General features: G+C 32.8%; 2 protein-coding genes across 2 annotated transcripts; one reads left to right on the top strand and one right to left on the bottom strand.

Annotated features, from left to right (window-relative positions):
• The first annotated feature begins 6124 nt into the window (after nucleotides 1–6124).
• SNF1 (protein) lies at nucleotides 6125–17631 on the top strand. The gene is made up of 11 exons (NM_001317176.1): nucleotides 6125–6373; nucleotides 7827–8020; nucleotides 8570–8754; nucleotides 8843–9025; nucleotides 12152–12283; nucleotides 12878–13063; nucleotides 15297–15386; nucleotides 15458–15541; nucleotides 15769–15906; nucleotides 16329–16571; nucleotides 17318–17631. The coding sequence occupies exons 2-11, from the start codon at nucleotides 7831–7833 to the stop codon at nucleotides 17429–17431; spliced, it is 1545 nt and encodes a 514-aa protein (NP_001304105.1). The 5' UTR covers nucleotides 6125–6373; nucleotides 7827–7830; the 3' UTR covers nucleotides 17432–17631.
• A 102-nt stretch (nucleotides 17632–17733) lies between these two features.
• ERF-H19 (ethylene response factor H.19) lies at nucleotides 17734–19080 on the bottom strand. Its single transcript, XM_004233880.5, has one exon. It carries the CDS (start codon nucleotides 18848–18850, stop codon nucleotides 17948–17950), a length of 903 nt encoding a protein of 300 aa, XP_004233928.1. The 5' UTR covers nucleotides 18851–19080; the 3' UTR covers nucleotides 17734–17947.
• Between the last annotated feature and the right edge of the window lie 832 nt (nucleotides 19081–19912).

Raw genomic sequence — 19912 nt, 5'->3', positions numbered from 1 at the left:
TTTTATTTAGGAAAATAAGTTCCTTTACCTAATAAAATATTTTTCATAATTAATAATGCGCATGATTGTCTTCTTCCTCGTCATTGATGAATATGAGGATAGTAGGATTAGAGAACACAATTTCATAGAACTTTTGTAATATTTTAGTCATTAAATTAAATATTTAATTTTGTACCAAGAGTTATTAATATTTGTGTTTATATATTTATTAAACTAAAAATTGATCTCTATGTATCTAACATAATTTTAGGAAGAAAGGGTGTTACTTGACACGGGGTGTATAAATATTGAAAAATTAAAAAATCGAGTCGAACTGAAAAATTCGGTTTTCTGTGTCGATTTTTCGGTGTTTTGATTTGGTGTCAATTTGTTTTGAAACTTTGATTTGGAGTACGGTGTAAGAGTTTCGAAACTATGGTGCATCGAAAAGTTTTATTTAATTAATTTAAAAATATTTAAATTATATTGCTTAATTAATAATACTTATGCATTTTTGAATTTTGACTCAAAATATTTACATGACCCTTTTAAATTTTTAATTTTTAATTTTTAAATGACAACGGTAAAATGTTTTCCTCTTAAGGAATCACGCTGATGGAAACTACGGTGCACCGAAGAATCGAAGTTTTATTTAATTAATTTAAAAATATTTAAATTATATTGCTTAATTAATAATACTTATGCATTTTTGAATTTTGACTCAAAATATTTACATGACCCTTTTAAATTTTCAATTTTTAAATGACAACAGTAAAATGTTTTCCTAAAAATCACCTACCTTCTTGATTTTTATCAAACACGTGATAAAACTCTTAACACTTTATCATATTTCATCTTTATTTTTATTCACACCAAAAAATCAATTTAAAATTATTAAACTAAATCGAATTGAAGTAGAAAAAATTAAATTAAACCGATCTAATTTAATATAAACTATGATGCACACTTTTTAAAAATCAAATATCAAATCAAAATTTAATTAAACCAATCGAAAAAACAAACGCCCACCCCTACTTTTTGAGACCACTTTGGTCAGGTTAGTCTGCCTTGACTACCGATCTCTACCCCTCAGCTAGCTCATACCCCCACAGCCCCACTCAGATATAATATTTACCTAAACTATACATAAATATTTTTGAAATATCTCTTTACTTTATCAAATGCAAAAATCAAATACTAAAAATCGAAATTAAAAGAAAGTCATTTGTCAACTCGATGAAACTGAATATATCAAAATTAACGAAACCTATTGGCAATAATTTTTATACTGAAATGGCAAGATGTCATGTGAGATTGTGTAATTATTAGGTACCATAAAATAATAAATACTTTGTGTTATCTTTCCCTAAGTAATCTATTGCTTCATCCGTTTAATAATAGTTGTCCATTGTACTATTTTGAAATGTTCGATAATACTTATCTACTTTATAAAGTTAATGGATAATTTTATACTTAGTTTCTAATTTATCTTTATCACTAATTATAGTCATTTTCCTATTACATTTTCAAGATATTGTGTTTATTATATTCAAAGGTTAATATGATGAAATTATCACTCTATCTATATTTTCTTAAAAAAAATGTGCAAAATCAATAGTGAACAAATATTGTTGAACAGAATGAGTACAAAACGATAAGATTCGTCTCATTGCACAATTACATGTGTATAAGCCTTGGATTAAGTTTCGAATTAGGAATATTGGATAATGGGCTTTGTTAGCCCATTACTAGAGATCCATATACAAAACTACAATATGGGCCTGTGGGCTGGGCTGCTTAAAATCTGTTTCTGACCACACATCTTGCTGACATGTGACTTTCTTATGCACAAAGACATTTATGGTCATTTTGCTTAAAAAATAATTTTTTGCCTTTGATAAATTTTATTTCATAGCCTTTTTTTTAATAAATAACAATGATAATACGTTTAATAAGGTTCTATAACTATAGTTTCGATAATTGCGCTCATTAACTATAGTTTTATTTGCTATGGAGGTCGTGGTTTGTATATTTCACTTACAAATATACAACCAGGGCAAATGTATAGAAACGGAAGTTGTGGTCAGTATATTTCTCTTGTAGTTTTCACTTGTCAATATACAAATAAAGTAATTTATTATGAATTTTTCATAAATTTTATATAAATAGCTAGGATAAGAATATACAAATTCTAAAATTATACAATCAGGAAACGGATTATACAAATTGTGGATTTATACAATTTGGAACTGAATTATACAAATTCTAGATTCATATAATTAGGAACCGAATAGCAAAAAAGCGAGAAATAACAACTACATATTAAAAAAGAACAAAACCATAATCTAAATGGTTGCCATTTCGCATAATTTTCCCCTCTTTTCCAACTAATTTCAGCAAATGTTTATAAATTATATTATTCTTGTATAGAAAATGTATCATGCATATAAAAATGGCATCATTGTTATATAGACAATGTATTTCCATAGTGTTTGACTATTTGTATAAAAAAAAATGTATCATTATTATATGTTTTGTGTATAATAAGTGTGTAACTAGTATCTAATGTATACACACTGTTGATACCATCTTTATACACCATTTATATAGGACGATTATAAAAAAAAACAGAGTTGGTCAAAATTTTAATCTAGCTAGTAAAATTTATATTGAACGTTATTGTGTCTATATGAGCTCCGACGAAAGCATGTGCTTTGAACAATTACTTAAATGTAACTCACGATTACATCAAAACTACAAATAAGAGGAAACAAAAGGGGAAAAAATGGAAGTTTTGTGAATATCATTGACTTAAAGAATTGAGATGAAAGGTGGAAGTAAAAAAAATGTTCTTATGTAAAATTAAAGCTCAACAAAGAAAAATGAAAAAGGCACAAATTAATATTGAAATTAAGTTACGTAGCATAAGTTTTGTATGAATTAAATTTATGTTTATTATAATATAATGTGTGGGTTTTGATATTGAAATTATTATGTTTTTTTACACGTTATATTGGAACTAAGTTATGCGTGTTAGATAATAATACTAGACATGAATGATCAAACAGTAAACAACACCTTTTTACAAGCAGGTTATCATACAAGCACTTTTTATAAATACGTCGTCATACAAGCAATTGCATTGAAACGATTCCCATATGACAAGAAAACAAATAATTGTAAAGTCATAAGTTATGTTGGAATTAAGTAATACATATTACGAAAAAGTACTATAAAATCAATATTAGACATGAATTATTAAACAATAAATAATTTTTTATAAATATACTGTCAAACAAGTAATTACATTGAAAGCAATTTTGATCCGATAAAAATGCAAATTAAGCCGATCACTCCCAAGATTCCATAATTACAACAAAATATGTGCACTGTCAGGCCCTAGCTAAAAGGAGTCAAGAGTCGAAAGGGTAAAAAAAAATGTCAAAAATTCTGAAAGGGCATATCAATTTAAAAAAAAAAAAATCAAAAGAGCAAAATTGCTCATGACGGAGCAATTTTTTTCTGACAAAACAATACCGTGATTTTTTTTTAATATCGCTCTAAGTGCAAAAGTTATTAAGAAACAGGCATTTTGCTCCAACATTTGGTTTGCCTACTCAACGTTTGTTAATTTTTTTTTGGGATAATGCCCAAGTACCCCCTCATCCTATGCCCGAAATCTCAAAGACACACTTATACTATACTAAGGTCCTATTTCCTACCTGAACTTATTTTATTAATAACTTTTTACCCCTTTTTAGCTTACGTGGCACTATCTTGTGGGCCCAACGATGGTTGATTTTTTTTTCGAACTAGTGCCACGTAGGCTAAAAAGGGATATAAAATTACATATAAAATAAGTTCAGGGGGGTAATAGGACCTTAGTATAGTATAAGTGTGTCTCTGGAATTTCGGACATAGATTGAGGGGGTACTTGGGTATTTTCCCCTTTTTTTGACAAATTGCTGCCGTAGCAGCGTTCTAAGGAAAAATGATTTTTTTTTATGACAATGATTTTTGTATTTTTTAAAAAGAATTAACACGTAAATTTTATTAGAAGAAAATTGCTCCGTCAAAAGCGATTTCACCTTTTTGATTAAAAAAATTAATATATTCTTTTCGAATTTTTGACAAACCTTTTTAGTTTCTAACTCTAGCTAAAAGTTTGAAGTTTGTAAAAATGATTCCCCGTAAGATAAAAATAGTTATTTGAGATGATGAGAGAATTGATGTCTCTTAAGTTAAAAGAATTATGCTTCTAGATAAGCATATTATCGACATTTTCATCTATTAAAAAAGAAGTAAGAAGCCTAATATAATTAATATAATAAAACATTTATTTTTCTTTAGTTATAAAAAGTCATAAAAGACGAGTAACTTCAAATCTTTTGAAAAGTAAATATCTTTTCATTATCAAAGTTATAAACTACAAAATTTTATTAATTTGAATAAATGTGAATTATTTATGAAAAATAACTTAATTCTCTCACTTTATATATATTTACGAATTAGAAATGTTGTATAAATTAATTATAGAGAGTTACAATGTTATTTATTAATTATTTGCATAATAAAAAAGATTAATATTAAAAATCTCCTACGAATGCAAAGATAAAAGAACAAGAATAACTAGGCGCAAACTGAAGGAATTTAGCTTGTACTTTAATATTAGTAACTTTTAATTTGAACTAATAAGCAATGATATAAATCTAAAAAGTGAAGTATTTTTGAACTGAATAGAAATAAATTAAGACCATCACAACACATGCATGCAATATAATAAATCTAATAATCTATGCAATTTTCGTGATATCAATTAAGTATTTTTACGATAGTGCACATACCTTTGATCTCATGAATATTTTGAAAAGACCATTCAATTGATTGTTTTTTTTCCTTAAAAGATGATCACATCTTGACACTAATATATGTAATTGCATCAAGTTATCTTGAAAATATATGAATATATAATTAATTTAATGTTAACAGTGAGACATTTGCTGATTTATTTACGAACTTCTTCGGATAAGAGTGTGAATAAATTTTTTTAGCATAATCCTTGCATGTTTGAGAGAACTTGTACATTTTAAAAAATAACTAAGGATGGACATATGTGAGAATTAAACATGATCTTCCAACATGAAAAGAAAAATCACAGATAAAATTGCTACTTCAAATTTAACATTTATTGTATAAATTTATATTGTTGTAAATTCTAATTAAATACTTTTTCATCTCATTAAATATTTTTATTGGATGTGTTCTTTTACATTGTTGAGTGACCCAATTATTGCTAACTGTATTATTTTGATTACATTAAAGATGAGGAAGTTTTCTTTGGCAAATTTATTATGAGAATGATGTATTTCTTTTTTAATTTTCAACTTAGGAGTAAATCAACTATAACTTTATTGTACAAAGTTCTTACATAAAAAATTCAAATCAAATTGATCGACAATATAAACAATCAAAAAATCAAAAATCAAGATTAAATTTATATTCTTAAAAATAGAATCAAAATATTAAATGTCAAAAATTAAAATATGTAGTATCCATTGAACTCGTCGAATTGAGCTTGTCTAGAGTTCAGTATTTCTCTTGTGTGGTCTGCCAATCATCGCATAAAATAAAAATTTGTAGCGCACTCAAAAAATAACAACTATAATTTTTCATGTGATAAAATAAATAAATATGTATTATAGTATATACATAATAATAATTATAGATACAAAACTCAAAGGTTGCTAAATGAAAATAATGAATTTAACTTTCTAAAGTAGCACATGTAAGCTCTTCTTTAATTGCTATTTTTTTTCAAAAAAAAAATTAAAATTGAACACATCACATCACATTTTTTTTTTATGGACCACTTTGGCCCAAAAAGGTACACTACTGGTTAGCTGTAGCAGATTCTGTGGAAGGAAAACATCAAAGGTTTGATTCTGTCAAGACAACAATTTTTAGAATTGTAATCATAATTTATTTTAGGTTATAAATAATAAAACATAGAATCTTTTTTAAAAAAATTGTTTAATTCTATAACATAGAATCTAATTAATTTAATCAAATTTAATTTAATTAATTAATTATTATCAATAATTAGTTTCTAGTATTTTTAAGAAGTTTTTTTTTTTCTGTGAATACCAGGGGGGAAAAATTAACAGAATCAAAAATCAGTGAACTCCATTCTTGTGCTTCTGCAGCCATCCTTACCCCCACCCCCCGAATCTCCTCCACCCCACGACTGGCCTCAACTTCTTCCCCCTGTATTCCAGGAGGCCATTGATACTCTCTTTCATCACCAAATGTTGAAGATAATCGCTTGATTTTCCCAATTTTCATATTTTGTTGTTGAATTTCTTCAATCTGCTTCTTGGGGTTTAGCTTCTGCCAGGTGGGTTTGCATGTTTGATTTCGTTTTTATTGGTAAAAAATTTATTCTCTATCAATATTTATCAGATCTGTTCTTGCTAGGGTTTTTTTCAAGAATATGACCGGTTGGGGGGTTAGATAATTGGGTAATTTCAAGATTTGGTTTTGGGGTTATGGGATTTGATTGTTTTTCGGCATTTAGGGTTATAAACGGGGTGGGGTTGGGGATTAATTCGACATTTGACTATGGGGTTGTGAATTTCTTTATCAAGTTAGCTCCTTTTCATTTTTTTTAGGGTGTGGGTACTGTTTATTGAGAATTTCTCTGTCGATTTTTTGAGAATTTGAGTGATAAAACGTGCCAATTTTAGCATAGGGGGGGTGGGGGTGGGGTAATTGAAGCTTTGTGACAGGTAGTGAGATCATGATGCCTTAGGTTTGGCTCCTCATTAGCATTTGGGTCTGTGTTTAAAGTATATGTTGGTATTATTCTTACTAGTGTGTTAAAGAGGGTGTCTATCGATACCTGTTGGTGAATTGTAAATTTTGGAAATATATTCCAACTTATGGGCAAAAAGAAATTACTATAGGGAGATTACAATCCAATTATAGATAAGACATTACTGACGATTAGTTTTATTTGAAAAGACATTATTTATGTACCTTTTAGGCCTTCAAAATTCTTCCTCTTTCAGTTATCATGGAAAGAGAAAGGTATATATGTTGTTCTAAAAATGCAATCTTTGGCACCCCGAAGCACCGGCAAAGGTATATATGTTGTTCTAAAAATGATGGCTTACTATCGTTTGTCACTTGAGACAATTAAGCTCCCTACAGATACTAGTATATGCAACTTTGGTAGATGAGTTAGGCAGTTGTGCATTGTGCCTATATTGCTCGGATTCTTCAAAATCCTAGTCACACACGCAACGTAGGTGTGGGATCTGCACTGGATTTGGTTAATTTACCTTGGGAGTACTTTGACCACATTTATGACTGAAAACTTCTAGTTCAATAGCTTTAATTAATCAAAAAATATTCTTTATATGTCATAATCTACATTTATTGGCATATCTCAGCACCCGTACCCGTACTTGAATCCATACCCCAAATCCTAAAACTTATGTGATGATGAATCTAACTGTCAGATCCGCACCCGTATCAATTACCCGCACCCGAATCCGAGCAACTTAGCATTGTGCTTTCGGAGTATCTTCGCTTCCAAGGAAGAATCCATTTTGAAAATAATCTCAAATTTATTACTCACATCTAGCAATTAATTATGGTACTAGCTAGTAATTTGTTGGAGGTAGCCAGCGTATTCTTAACGCTGAAGAATATAACTTTACCTTTCTAAAACAAATCTAGCTATCAAATTTTTCTTTTTGAGTGTTATTACAGGCGGAGGTACCTTTTGGAGTGTTTTTTGTGCCTTTTCTAAATCTAATTTGCCTCTAATTTTCTTGTGTTGATAGGAAAATGGACGGAACAGCAGTGCAGGGCACCAGCAGTGTTGACTCATTTTTACGGAACTATAAACTCGGGAAAACACTTGGCATTGGATCGTTCGGCAAAGTTAAAATAGCTGAACATACGTTAACAGGGCACAAAGTTGCTGTCAAGATTCTTAATCGTCGAAAAATCAGGAATATGGACATGGAGGAGAAAGGTATAGAAGTTAGAGAGTGCAGTCACATTCTCCCTTACTATCCAAAGTATATGAACATCGTTTCTCCTTTTTACCCCTAATTTTTAAGGTAAAAAGGGTAAGAAGTGGTGAGGTTTGAAGAAGGACAAACTGAATCTTGCAAGATGAAGATTGATGTTTAACCTAATGTTTGGCCTGTTTGTTCCTTTTAATATTTGTTTTTTTCTGTTCTATCTGACCTGGAACCTATATAAATGGATGATTAGATTGTCAATTGATTTGAATGTGGTTGAATTTTTCTTCTACTTTAATTTAAACGATAATCTTTGATTCTTTTTCACTCAAAATTTGCATTGAACTCCATATATGAAATTTTTGTTCTCAAATCTCTAGGTGTTTGTGGTTTGATTAGACTAGTGCCCAGTAGGATATACCTTGATGGAGGATGATTTTTGTTCTGAATGATTGGACATTGCTTGCTCTTGGTTCTAGGCTACAATTGTATATTTTTTTTCCTGTTTATGGATGTCTGGACTGTGTTAAGAGTTTTATATTGCTGAAATTCTGCAGTCCGTAGAGAAATCAAAATATTGAGATTGTTCATGCATCCTCATATTATACGGCTTTATGAGGTCATAGAGACACCATCAGATATATATGTTGTGATGGAGTATGTGAAATCTGGCGAGTTATTTGATTACATTGTTGAGAAGGGCAGATTGCAGGAGGATGAAGCTCGTAACTTTTTTCAGCAGGTGGATGTGCCACTTCCTTGAATGAGTTTTTTCATGCTGTTTAACTTTTTTAAAGTAGTTATGGTATTCTAATTCTTCTAAAAAACAGATAATTTCTGGTGTGGAGTACTGCCATAGAAACATGGTGGTTCATAGAGACCTTAAGCCTGAAAACCTCCTTCTGGACTCCAAATGGAATGTGAAGATCGCAGATTTTGGTTTGAGCAATATCATGCGCGATGGTCATTTTCTGAAGACAAGTTGCGGAAGCCCAAACTATGCTGCCCCAGAGGTACTGAAGCTTCTGATTCGAGTTAACAGCAATTACTTTTTGTGGTTCTGCCTAACTGATTGAAAAAAGAGTTGTGATTCATCACAATACTTAGAATGTATGCTGCATTTTGACTTGTCAGTATTTTTTTACATGCTCAATACATAGTCTAACCCCCCTCCCCCACCCACCCAAAAATGCTGTGTACTCAAATCCCTTTTACACACCCCTTGATAATGGGAATCATTGGAGTGGGAAAATTTTCTTGAAATTGGTAATAACAATATAATTTAATGGCCAAGAGGAGGAGAAGAAACAATCCAAATGGTTCCCAGATTAGTTTCGTTTAAATAGATTTGTCTATTTCAAAGTGAGGAAGAAGAAGAAGAAGAATGTGGAAGAATAATATTTGATTAATTTTTGATCTTTTTAAAATTTCTGAAGTATTTTTCTTTTTCTATATTGTGAAATGTTTTGGGTTGTGATTGGTGTGTGAAATACACTTATCAAAGGAAAGTGATGAAACATAAAAATGGTGTGTATTAGACATAGGGGTGTCATATTAGGCCCAAACCCATTTGGCCCGCACATGTTTTGAATGGTTTGGGCATGGGCTACATACAAATGAGTTACGTTTGGGTTCTACTCATTTTAACCCATGAAGGAAGCTAAGCCCAAACTCAACCCATCATTTTTCATTTTTTTTTGAAGACAAAGGAAACCGATAGTTGCTATCCTTTGGGTGTGCACATGGTAAGACCCCGCTTTTATGCAATAGCTCGCAAACCACACATGAGCGGTGATTCACACTAGGCAATCCGGTGCGACGAGCTCCACCCAGAAGGCAAACCTATTGCTTTTGTCGGTTTTGAACTTGAGACCCCCAAAATGGAAGTCCCGCCCAAACCATTTGGCCATCCCGAAGGGTATAATTTTTCAAACTTCAATGTCAATAATTAGAGTTAAACTCATGATTATCCAAGATAAATGTCAAGTTGTCATCATTTGGATTATCTTTATGACTTTTATTTTTTTTGACCTTTTAAGTCAATTAAATAAAAGAAGAATGTCACTATGTGGAGATTTTATGCAACATATAATTAATGATGATATTACTTTTTTAAATTTATTTAAGTTTTTTGACCTTTTCAATGGCTTAACAGGAAGTCCTATTTACTTTCATCATCTTTTTTTTGGGTTATATTTCCCTTTATTATTAGATGTTTGTTTTTGGTCAAGTCATATTAGAATAAATTTATTAATTCAAAGTCTATACAACTATAAAGATTAAAATGTCAGGAATAGATATATGTTTCATATTGAATTTAATGATAATCACCATCAATATTTTAAATGGCGGACTTATAATTTATATATTTATTTGCTGGGATATGAATGAGCATCTTTTTCCACTTTTTGTTAAAAAAATTAGTTTAAGGAGTTGCCTATTTAGAAGGTGTTTGGATTGGCTTAAAAGTTGGTCAAACCTACTTTTAAGTCAGTTTTAGACTTCAAAAAGTGTTTTGGCAAATATAAAAAATAACTTACAATAAGTCAAAAATGACTTAAAATAAATAAAGAAGTGTTTGACAAGGTTAAAAATGACTTAAATAAGTTAAAAATGACTTTAAATAAGTCAAAAATCAAAAGTAGGTCTCCCCCTACTTTTTATTTTTCGACTTAAAAATCATTTTATTTCAACTTTTTATTTTTGACTTAAAAACTACTTTTTTTTTATGCCAATCCAAAAGGCTCTTAGGCAATTCTATATTTCGGTACGGTCTTACCCTATAGGGTGATTTTGTTTTTGGTAAAAGAAAGAGAAATAATGTCTTTCTTTTACTCTTTAAAAAACATATTTTTTTTGTTGGACAAGTTTATCATTCAATTATTTTCTAATATTTAATAATTTAAAATCAACATTAAATCTTTACTAACTTAAACCATTTTAGATTTATTTTATTTCTTCTAACGAATATCAATTTGAACAGGAATCAATTATGATTTTTACGCCAACAAGGGTTGTGGTGAAACCAAGACCTCTAGGGTATGGAGTCGTCTTTGTTAGTGCTGTTAGGGAGCACTGTATCCCCAATGTGGGACTTTCGGGCACAAATCGGAGTTTAGTTGGGCTCCAATGTAGGGCACCAAATGGGAAACCAAAATAAATACATATGATTTTTACATATTAATATTAAATGCAAGATGCATAAAAGTTATATGCATTAATCATTCTCAAAAAATAAAAGTTATATGCATTAAATAGGATTTTGACCAATTATAGTTTTGTCCCAAATTAAAAGTCTACATATATTTTAAATGTATATCATCAATAGAATTGATGTCAGACACAAACAAATCATTTATTTAAATGCTCAATTCAAACTACAAACATCACCAAGGAAAAATTCCAAATATTTCTAAATTGTAACCATTTAGGACTAACTTTTTACTATAAGTATATAGGTATGGAGATCTGTTTGTGGATATTCGGTTGAGAATGTTTATTGATATCTTTAAAAGGAAAGAACAAAACTTGTATCAAGTTGGGCGGGCTGGGCTGTGGCGAGGGGCGAATGTAGGCCCAAATTATGTTGCGCGTGAACGCATGGTCTCTCTGCAAATTAGATATTTTTTGTACATATTCTTGAATTGATCTAATATTCTCTGATGACTCTCATACTCCAAAAAACTTGAATGGTGTATTTGGTTCAATGTTGAGTTTTGTACCCCAAGGTCTAGGGATCAATTCCTACTTACTACTCTCTTTTTTCTCTTTTTCTTTTAAAGTTGTGCACCCATGTTCTAGAAATCATAGATCCGCTCTGGCTATGACCCGTCATTTAGCTCATCTTGACCCAACTCATTTTAGCCAAGTAGGCTATGGGCATGGTTGAGCAAATGACCCATTTGTGGATTCAACCCATCTTAGCCCAAACAACCGATTTGCCACCCCTTAGGCATACTTTCTGGAAATGTTTGGTGTGTAAAGTTATTCCCATGGTTAAAGCGGCATATAAAATGGATTTGGTTACAACCTTGGGCTGTAAACTATGTATTGAGTCTTTTTTCCCTTTAAAAAGTGCTTTTTATGCTCAATTGGTTTTTTTTTTTGATAACCATTAAATTCTTTCTCTCTCTCTGTAGGTTATATCAGGTAAATTGTATGCTGGCCCTGAGGTAGATGTATGGAGCTGTGGTGTTATTCTTTATGCTCTTCTCTGTGGCACCCTTCCGTTTGACGATGAAAACATACCCAATCTTTTTAAGAAAATAAAGGTATATTTTAGTTTACTTGAAATCCAGCATGTTAATGTTGATCCTTCTATCAATTTTATCCTATATTGATTTAGCTGCCCCGTGGCTTGAAATTGTGTGTTCCCAAATCTGCGACCTGATTGTAGTCCGACCCCGTTTCATGTTGGCGTTCAATTTTATTTGGTGGATAAAGGACTACAACTTTTGGCCCCATATCCAAACTTTCATTATTGCATACATAATAAGTCGGATGTTGTGTGGGTAGCTCCACTTTTCGTTGATGAGACTTGAGTATGTTACTGATTTATCCCATTTTACTATGCTGGTCAACTCTTTGTTTTCCAGTTCTGCCCTTCCAAATGTATCATGTCCAGGAAAAAAACAAAGATTGTTTAGATCTGCTGGGACCCAATCTCACCCTTTTTGTTGTTTTGGGTAAGTGGACATGATGTGAAATGTCAAATGGAAAAGGAAAAATGAAAACGATTCTCCATTGGAATGAATTTATGCTCCCTGTCTGTTCCCCAAAAAAGGGAGAGATTAGTTGATACATTTATTGAATCCATTGGGGTTGATCGCAGACAATTGCTTAACTTTATATCAATTTGTCTTTAGGGTGGAATATATACTCTGCCCAGCCATTTATCAGCTGGTGCGAGGGATTTGATTCCGAGGATGCTTATAGTCGACCCAATGAAGCGAATGACTATTCCTGAGATTCGCCTGCACCCTTGGTTCCAAGCTCATTTGCCACGCTATTTGGCCGTGCCTCCACCAGATACAACCCAACAAGCAAAGAAGGTTAGATTGAATGTACATTTGACTATTAATGATTAGTGTTTTTCTGCCTTAATGTTTCACATGCAACAAGTTATACATGGCAGGATAGAAATTTTCCCCAGCTTTTACTTATTTGTTATCCCATATAAACGGCACTAAAGCAGTATTCTTATGATCAAACACAGCTTATTTCTTGATTGTAATGCGATGGAATCACTCTAGGCAATTCTCTATCTTCTTTTGCATCTTTGATTGCCTTAAATGGTAGATTCTATTTATTTAACCTATCAAAATCTTTCTGTCACCCTCCCCTGCGCCCAGGTAAAAGAGTGAAAAAGAATGATCAGAATTGCTCATATATCTTGAGCAGTTTGTATAATTTAGGAAATGTTGGAGGTACCTGAACAATGGGGAAAGTTTATGATTGCTGTGGAAGTTCCTGTCATCAGAGCCTCATAAATCTTCCTTTTTGGTAAAAAGACATCGAAAAAACAAATTAGAATAAAGACATTAAAAAAGTTGATCAGTAGTTTCCCCTTATGGCAAACACACAATTGTGCATCTTAAAGAAGGGTCAGATTTGTGATTTGTCTTGCTGTCACAACCATATCTTGTTGCGCTAGATATTCTCTTCAATGTGTTGATCACGATATCCTTGTTCACTCATCCAACCTTATTAGCTCTCTAACCCACTTCCGTAAATATCACATGTTTATCTAATAAATCAGGATCCATTTTGGGTCCTTTGAATAAAAAATAAACGTTTTAGTAGTTCTGACCTTCTTCACCCTTAGTTTGTGATGAAGTCACAATCTAGTTTTGTTAGTTTTACAGTTTTACTCCAGGTCCATTCTGCGAAAACCACCACCAGATAAATATAAGCAGATAGTTCAGCTGCTTATTATATTTGGGAAATTCTTCCAAGGTCCAAGGATGTGGACTAGGGTCAATAAAGTGGGTGCAAACCTTGTAGATCAGGGTCTCCTAATCCCATAGAGACAAAAAACACTTGTTATTTCGTTCCTTATGTTTAAGCCCTAGTGAGTAGTGATAAGAATCGGGTTTTACTTGAATAAACTAGAAAACAATGCGAAAGCAAAAATACAAAGATTAATGACAAGAAATTAGAGAATAAAATTCCCTAGTTCAAAAGTAGTCCTAAGAATCCTAATTGATCTTAGTGTTCAGAAATTAGCAGATTAGAGCTAATTTATGATACTGATAGAGTCAATTCAAGAACTTAGATCAATAATTACCTTCTTTAATTTACTAATAAGAGCCAAAGATATCAAGTTAATTACCTCTTAAAGATTTGTTCTTAAAAGGTTGTAATCCCCAATAGCCATACACAGGTGTAAAGTAGATAAACTCTCAATTAACAATAAAGTTGTCTACACAAAAATAATAAAATCTACCCCTATATATTGGGGAAAACTATCCAAATAGAATTGGATTAGAATCTACTTTTATGGAAATAATAACTAAAATCTAACCAGGAAACTTTTAGCTAGGAAAGCATATAAGAATTTTATAATTCTTCCCCAAAGAAATAAGGAAAAGTTTTCAATTTTGACCAGAACACGTGGGCCCTTCCCAAGCCACTTGTATGCGACTCTTTTCTCCCTTCTGGGTGAGTTTTTTAAGCTCATTCTTTTAGGCAGAAATTTCAGCCGCATGTGGGCCTCAATCATCTTCCTTTTGGGCTTGGACTTGAACCATAAAATATGCGTAGCACTTAGTCCATTCTTCTCATCATTCTTGGACTCGTTCTTGGGCTTTTCTTCCATGCTAACCATCTTCTTGATTTCCAATTGAAACCCTACAATCTTGACTTGCAACTCCTTAGCTCGAGACCTTGACGATTGTGCTATTAGGGCTTCTACAACATCATCCTGGTGCTCAGAGTAATCAGGTATGTGCAGGGGGGAAGGTAGTAGGAGCCCAGTGAGGTGCCTGTAAGCTGGCATGAATACAATAGTTGGCCAAAAGAATTGTATTTATGAATTTTCTATATTCCTTGATATGCTTGGGATGTCTTGGTGCATCACCGCATCTTCTTTGATTTATTTATTTATTTTTCTAAATGCTTCTATTATCACATTTACTACAATTTGACTTGTATGGTTGTTGGGACTTTCTTTGTGGTGATTTCATATGTTAAGCTTTTTGTATGACCTTACAGCTCTTAACATGGTTTCTTAAACCAGAAGAATTCTCATCTAGTCAAAATATCCTTGAAAATATCTGATTGCAGATCGATGAAGAGATTCTTCAAGAGGTGGTTAAGATGGGATTTGACAGGAACAACCTTACTGAGTCTCTTCGCAATAGAGTTCAAAATGAGGTAAATTTTCGTTATCAGCTATCTATTTTTTCCTTGATTGCCCTTTTCCCTCAATTTTAGTTGTATTTCAGGGCACTGTTGCATACTATCTGCTCCTGGACAATCGCCATCGTGTTTCCACTGGCTATCTTGGAGCTGAATTTCAGGAGTCCATGGTGCGTCTTTGCTTGTTTTTATTGAATAAAGCTGCAGTTTCTTTCCATCTGCTTTCGTGAGAAGGAGCCAATTAGTTTGCCAATATTTAATGAGTTTCTTGTCCATAAATATGTTACATCTTTATGACAGTCACTGAGTTCATCAACATTAAGCTTGCGTATGTAGTTGTGGTTGATTTTTTTGCTGTTATATGTGTTTAATTGGATGTATAAAAATGCCCTTGCAGGAATATGGTTACAACCGGATCAATTCTAATGAAACCGCTGCTTCCCCTGTTGGTCAACGTTTCCCAGGAATAATGGATTATCAGCAAGCTGGTGCAAGACAGTTCCCCATTGAAAGAAAATGGGCTCTTGGCCTCCAGGTTGGTTTGCTGCCTCATGCAAATAACTAACTTTGCTCTCTCTTATATTTTTTGTTTACTAATCATTGGAGTCATATGACCCTGCTCCTCTACCTTCTCTTACCCCCCTATATTGAAGCCCTGGGGGCTGGATATTCATGTTAACATGTGACTGGAGGGAAGGGCCAAGTATGAGACCTTTTTTTTATTTATTATGGAAATTGAAGTACTAATAAGCTTTGAAAACTTCCGTGATCCTATTTTATATTCAATCTGATTAACTTTGAAAACATCTTGCCAATTCCATCTATAATAAGTATAGGCTCATGCATGTACAACCTTTGTTAATTTGATGGGTTCTCTTGAGAAATTTTCTAGATAATTTGCTTCTAAATTCTTTTCAACAGTATGCTATACATAATAAACGCCTTTTTTTGCTACAGTCTCGAGCGCATCCACGTGAAATAATGACTGAAGTTTTGAAAGCTCTGCAAGAACTGAATGTATGTTGGAAAAAGATTGGTCAGTATAACATGAAATGTCGATGGGTTCCTAGCTTACCTGGTCATCATGAAGGCATGGGTGTTAATTCCATGCATGGGAATCAGTTCTTTGGAGATGATTCATCCATCATTGAGAATGATGGGGCCACAAAGTTAACAAATGTGGTCAAGTTTGAAGTTCAGGTATGAAAAATTTCATGGATCATACATCTAGTTTCTGTCTAACTTCTTCATACAGGAGTACATGAATGTTGCTTTGGCCTTAAGATAGAATTTAGAGGGCACTTGTATATCATAAAAATAAGAAAAGCTTTAGTAACACGGTCAATCTTAATGACATTAACAAAGAATTGGGTGAGAAAGTAGTCTGCACTAGCAGTAATGAAGTATGTTGCACATAATTGGTGGAAGTCTTACTTGTATCCCTGTATTCTTTCTAAGAAAGTAGCTCGGTTCTTTGTGCTTGCCTATGTGTTTTAGATGCAAATCTTTGGAAAATTACTTGTGACTAAATCTCACCATGTCGAATTTTATGATACTGTAAATCCAAGTTGCTGGTCTTTTTGTTAGATTTACCTCTATTATTAGAATTTGAGGGGGGGTTGTCACTGCCTCACTGGTGACTCAGAAAAGTGCTTTTTAGGTTGGTTTGAACATTTGAATGCATGTGAATTGGTCCTTGTATTATCTGAAGAGGACAAAGTCTTACTTCTTTGGTGATTTGATCACTTCTGCCCAAAACCTTGGTAGGCAAAGTAACCTGATATTTGTGTTGGTAAGAGGTAGTAAGTACCTGTTGGAATTAGCCGAGGTGCACACAAATTGGCCCGGATAGGAACACTATTGTTTGGATCTGCTGGTTTTCTGAGTCTTGCACAGCTTGTATGGTTCTGAAATTTTATTTGATGTTTGTGTTCCTTTTGGCGCAGCTTTACAAAACCAGGGAGGAGAAGTACTTGCTTGACCTTCAGAGACTTCAGGGTCCACAATTCCTCTTCCTGGATCTCTGTGCTGCTTTTCTTGCTCAGCTTCGAGTACTTTAAAGTCTCCGAAATAAGGAGCTAAGTTGGAAAAAGCCCATGCTTGTATATAATTGGTATACCAGCTCAGTTACTGCATTTTGTCTTGTTAACAAATTCCACCCTGCTTGGTCAGAGGTGCCTAGCAACTCTTTTTTTCTTTTGATTCGCTAGGAGATCTAGCTCACTCTCTTTTTTAACGTTTATGGAATTTCAGTTACCTACAGTATCTACTTACAGATTGAACTGCAAGATGAGCGCGATGTCTGTCTGTGACCCATTCCCTCTTCTCCCCTTATCGACGATCATTTGGAGTCCAACGAAGATTTTCTTGTGTCAAATTTGAAATGTTTGTCTGAATAAAAACAAGTCCCAACATTTCCTTTTTTCCATTTGGGAAACATACAACAAATTGACACAAATTTTAACTTGTACAAATGATTCTGTCAATAATTTAAACTAACGAAGCATATTGCTGGGGGATCAATAGAGCTCGAGAGGGAGAATTCACTGTTTAACAATTTTTTTTCATCCTTCTTCTCAGTCATTGCCAGCGTTGCGTTCTTCGTTTTCCCTCTCCTTGACTAGGTTCCTTTTGCATGCATTTTGAATCCTGGATAATTGATCAGATCGCGTTACGCCTCCAGATTTCATCTTCAACTTTAAACATTCCGTGATCCCATTGAAAGCATAGAGTGAAGCTGAAAACTTCCTCTCGTAATTCATCCTCCTCATTGCCTCACTTACAATTGATGTTTCTTCCCCAAAATCCATTGATAGCTCTTCAGCTAAATCAAATGGCGAAAAACGAAATTGGAAGTCAATATCTGACTCTATATCTTCAACATCAATATTAATTGCCTCTCCTATCTCTATAATCTCATAGTTATTCACAGGCTGAAAATTAATTTCCTGATTTTGAACTATGCTTGTTAATTCTCTTGTAATTGGAGCAATCACGTTGTTTTCAGTTACATTATCTTCAGGGTAATTGAGATAATCAGTATACAACGAATCTGAAAAATCAACTACTCTGTTTCCGATTTTTTCTTGTTGCTTCTGCTGCTGATGATCAATTTCAGCCAGAGAGGTAGTAGAACTGGATGAATCAGCAGCAGCAGCAGCAGCAGATTTGTTTTGTTCTCTGAGTCTGCTGAGAAGAAGTTTAGTGATTTTCTGAGGCAGAGCTGAATTGGAAGATGGAGAAGAAGAAGTCCAGAAATTCGTGCGAGTATTTGGTCCACGAAGCAAACAAGCCGCTTCATCATAAGCCCTTGCTGCTTCTTCAGCAGTGTCAAAAGTCCCAAGCCATACTCTTATTTTCTGTATGGTGTCTTTTATTTCAGCAACCCATCTGCCTGATGGCCTCTGTCTAACTCCAACAAATTTCTTCCGCGGTCGTTGAATTTTCATGAGTCCTTCAGCTTTTCTCTTCCTACCCATGTGCTTAATTTGTTATAATTGCCCTCTCCCTGAGAGAGCGAATGAGATTAGATAGTTCTAATCGTAAAAGATGGATATTAGGCATCGTGTGCGATAAACAAGAATGGATAGTTTGTAGTTTTTATACACAAGTAAGTTGGGATGTTAAAATTTCATATTTTTATATGAATGGGAGAAGGAATATCCTGTCAAATGGCAAATTGTTAGAGGTAAAAGGTGCTTTTCCTGTTTGTTAAGATGCATTTTGTTTTATTGCTTTGGCTTTGTTATGGCAACATATGGAGGACACTATTTTAGTATATACATTATTACTACTAAAATATAAGAAACAAAAGGCATATACTGTTATTTAATATATGGTTTGACCCAGCAAAAGAGTTGCTTTCTCTTTTAAGCTTTCCTTTTATTTAGAGAAAAAGAGTTAATTTATAGTACAAAAATCAGAGGCTGTGGCCTGACTTGGTCACTAGAATAAGTCCACTTGTCGATCAGTTCGATACATATTTAGTGAATTTTTCCCATATTAAAATTAGACAAATGATCTTAGTAACGAGTGACTTTGAACTTGATTCTGATTACTTTATAGATAAATTGTTTGATGTCAGAAGTCAAAACTATTAAACTTAAAATGTTCACAAACTGGAAAAAGAGATCAAATGTTCAAAACTATCTACTTGTCTTTCTTGAAAATTCCTTTTTATAAAAGATGCACTTATTTGCTTTATTTTTTACTTGGCGTTTAAAAGTTTTAGCTCATAGTTACTTTTCAACATTGATCACAATCTACACAACTATATACTGAGTGGCAATAAAATAGACTATCCGTATTTTTTTGCAAATGTGTTGTGTTGTTCTGCTGTTTTTGTTTACTTAGATTCATTTCGAAGTTCCCCTTTTGTTATGGGATGCCATGTGGTGTTGCTGATTGCTTCATCATCAACTAAAAGAAGATGTCAACGAGGGCACTCTAGCCACCCTCCAACATTAGTTTTCAATTGTGAATAAACTAAATTAATAATCAAATTAATAAGATATTTATTATCGGTTTTTGATTCACAAAGG

This window comes from Solanum lycopersicum, chromosome 2, assembly GCF_036512215.1.
Source record: "Solanum lycopersicum chromosome 2, SLM_r2.1".
Classification (NCBI taxonomy): domain Eukaryota; kingdom Viridiplantae; phylum Streptophyta; class Magnoliopsida; order Solanales; family Solanaceae; genus Solanum; species Solanum lycopersicum.
The sequence above is the reverse complement of the archived record's forward strand: the minus strand, read 5'-3'. Positions and strand labels throughout refer to the sequence as shown.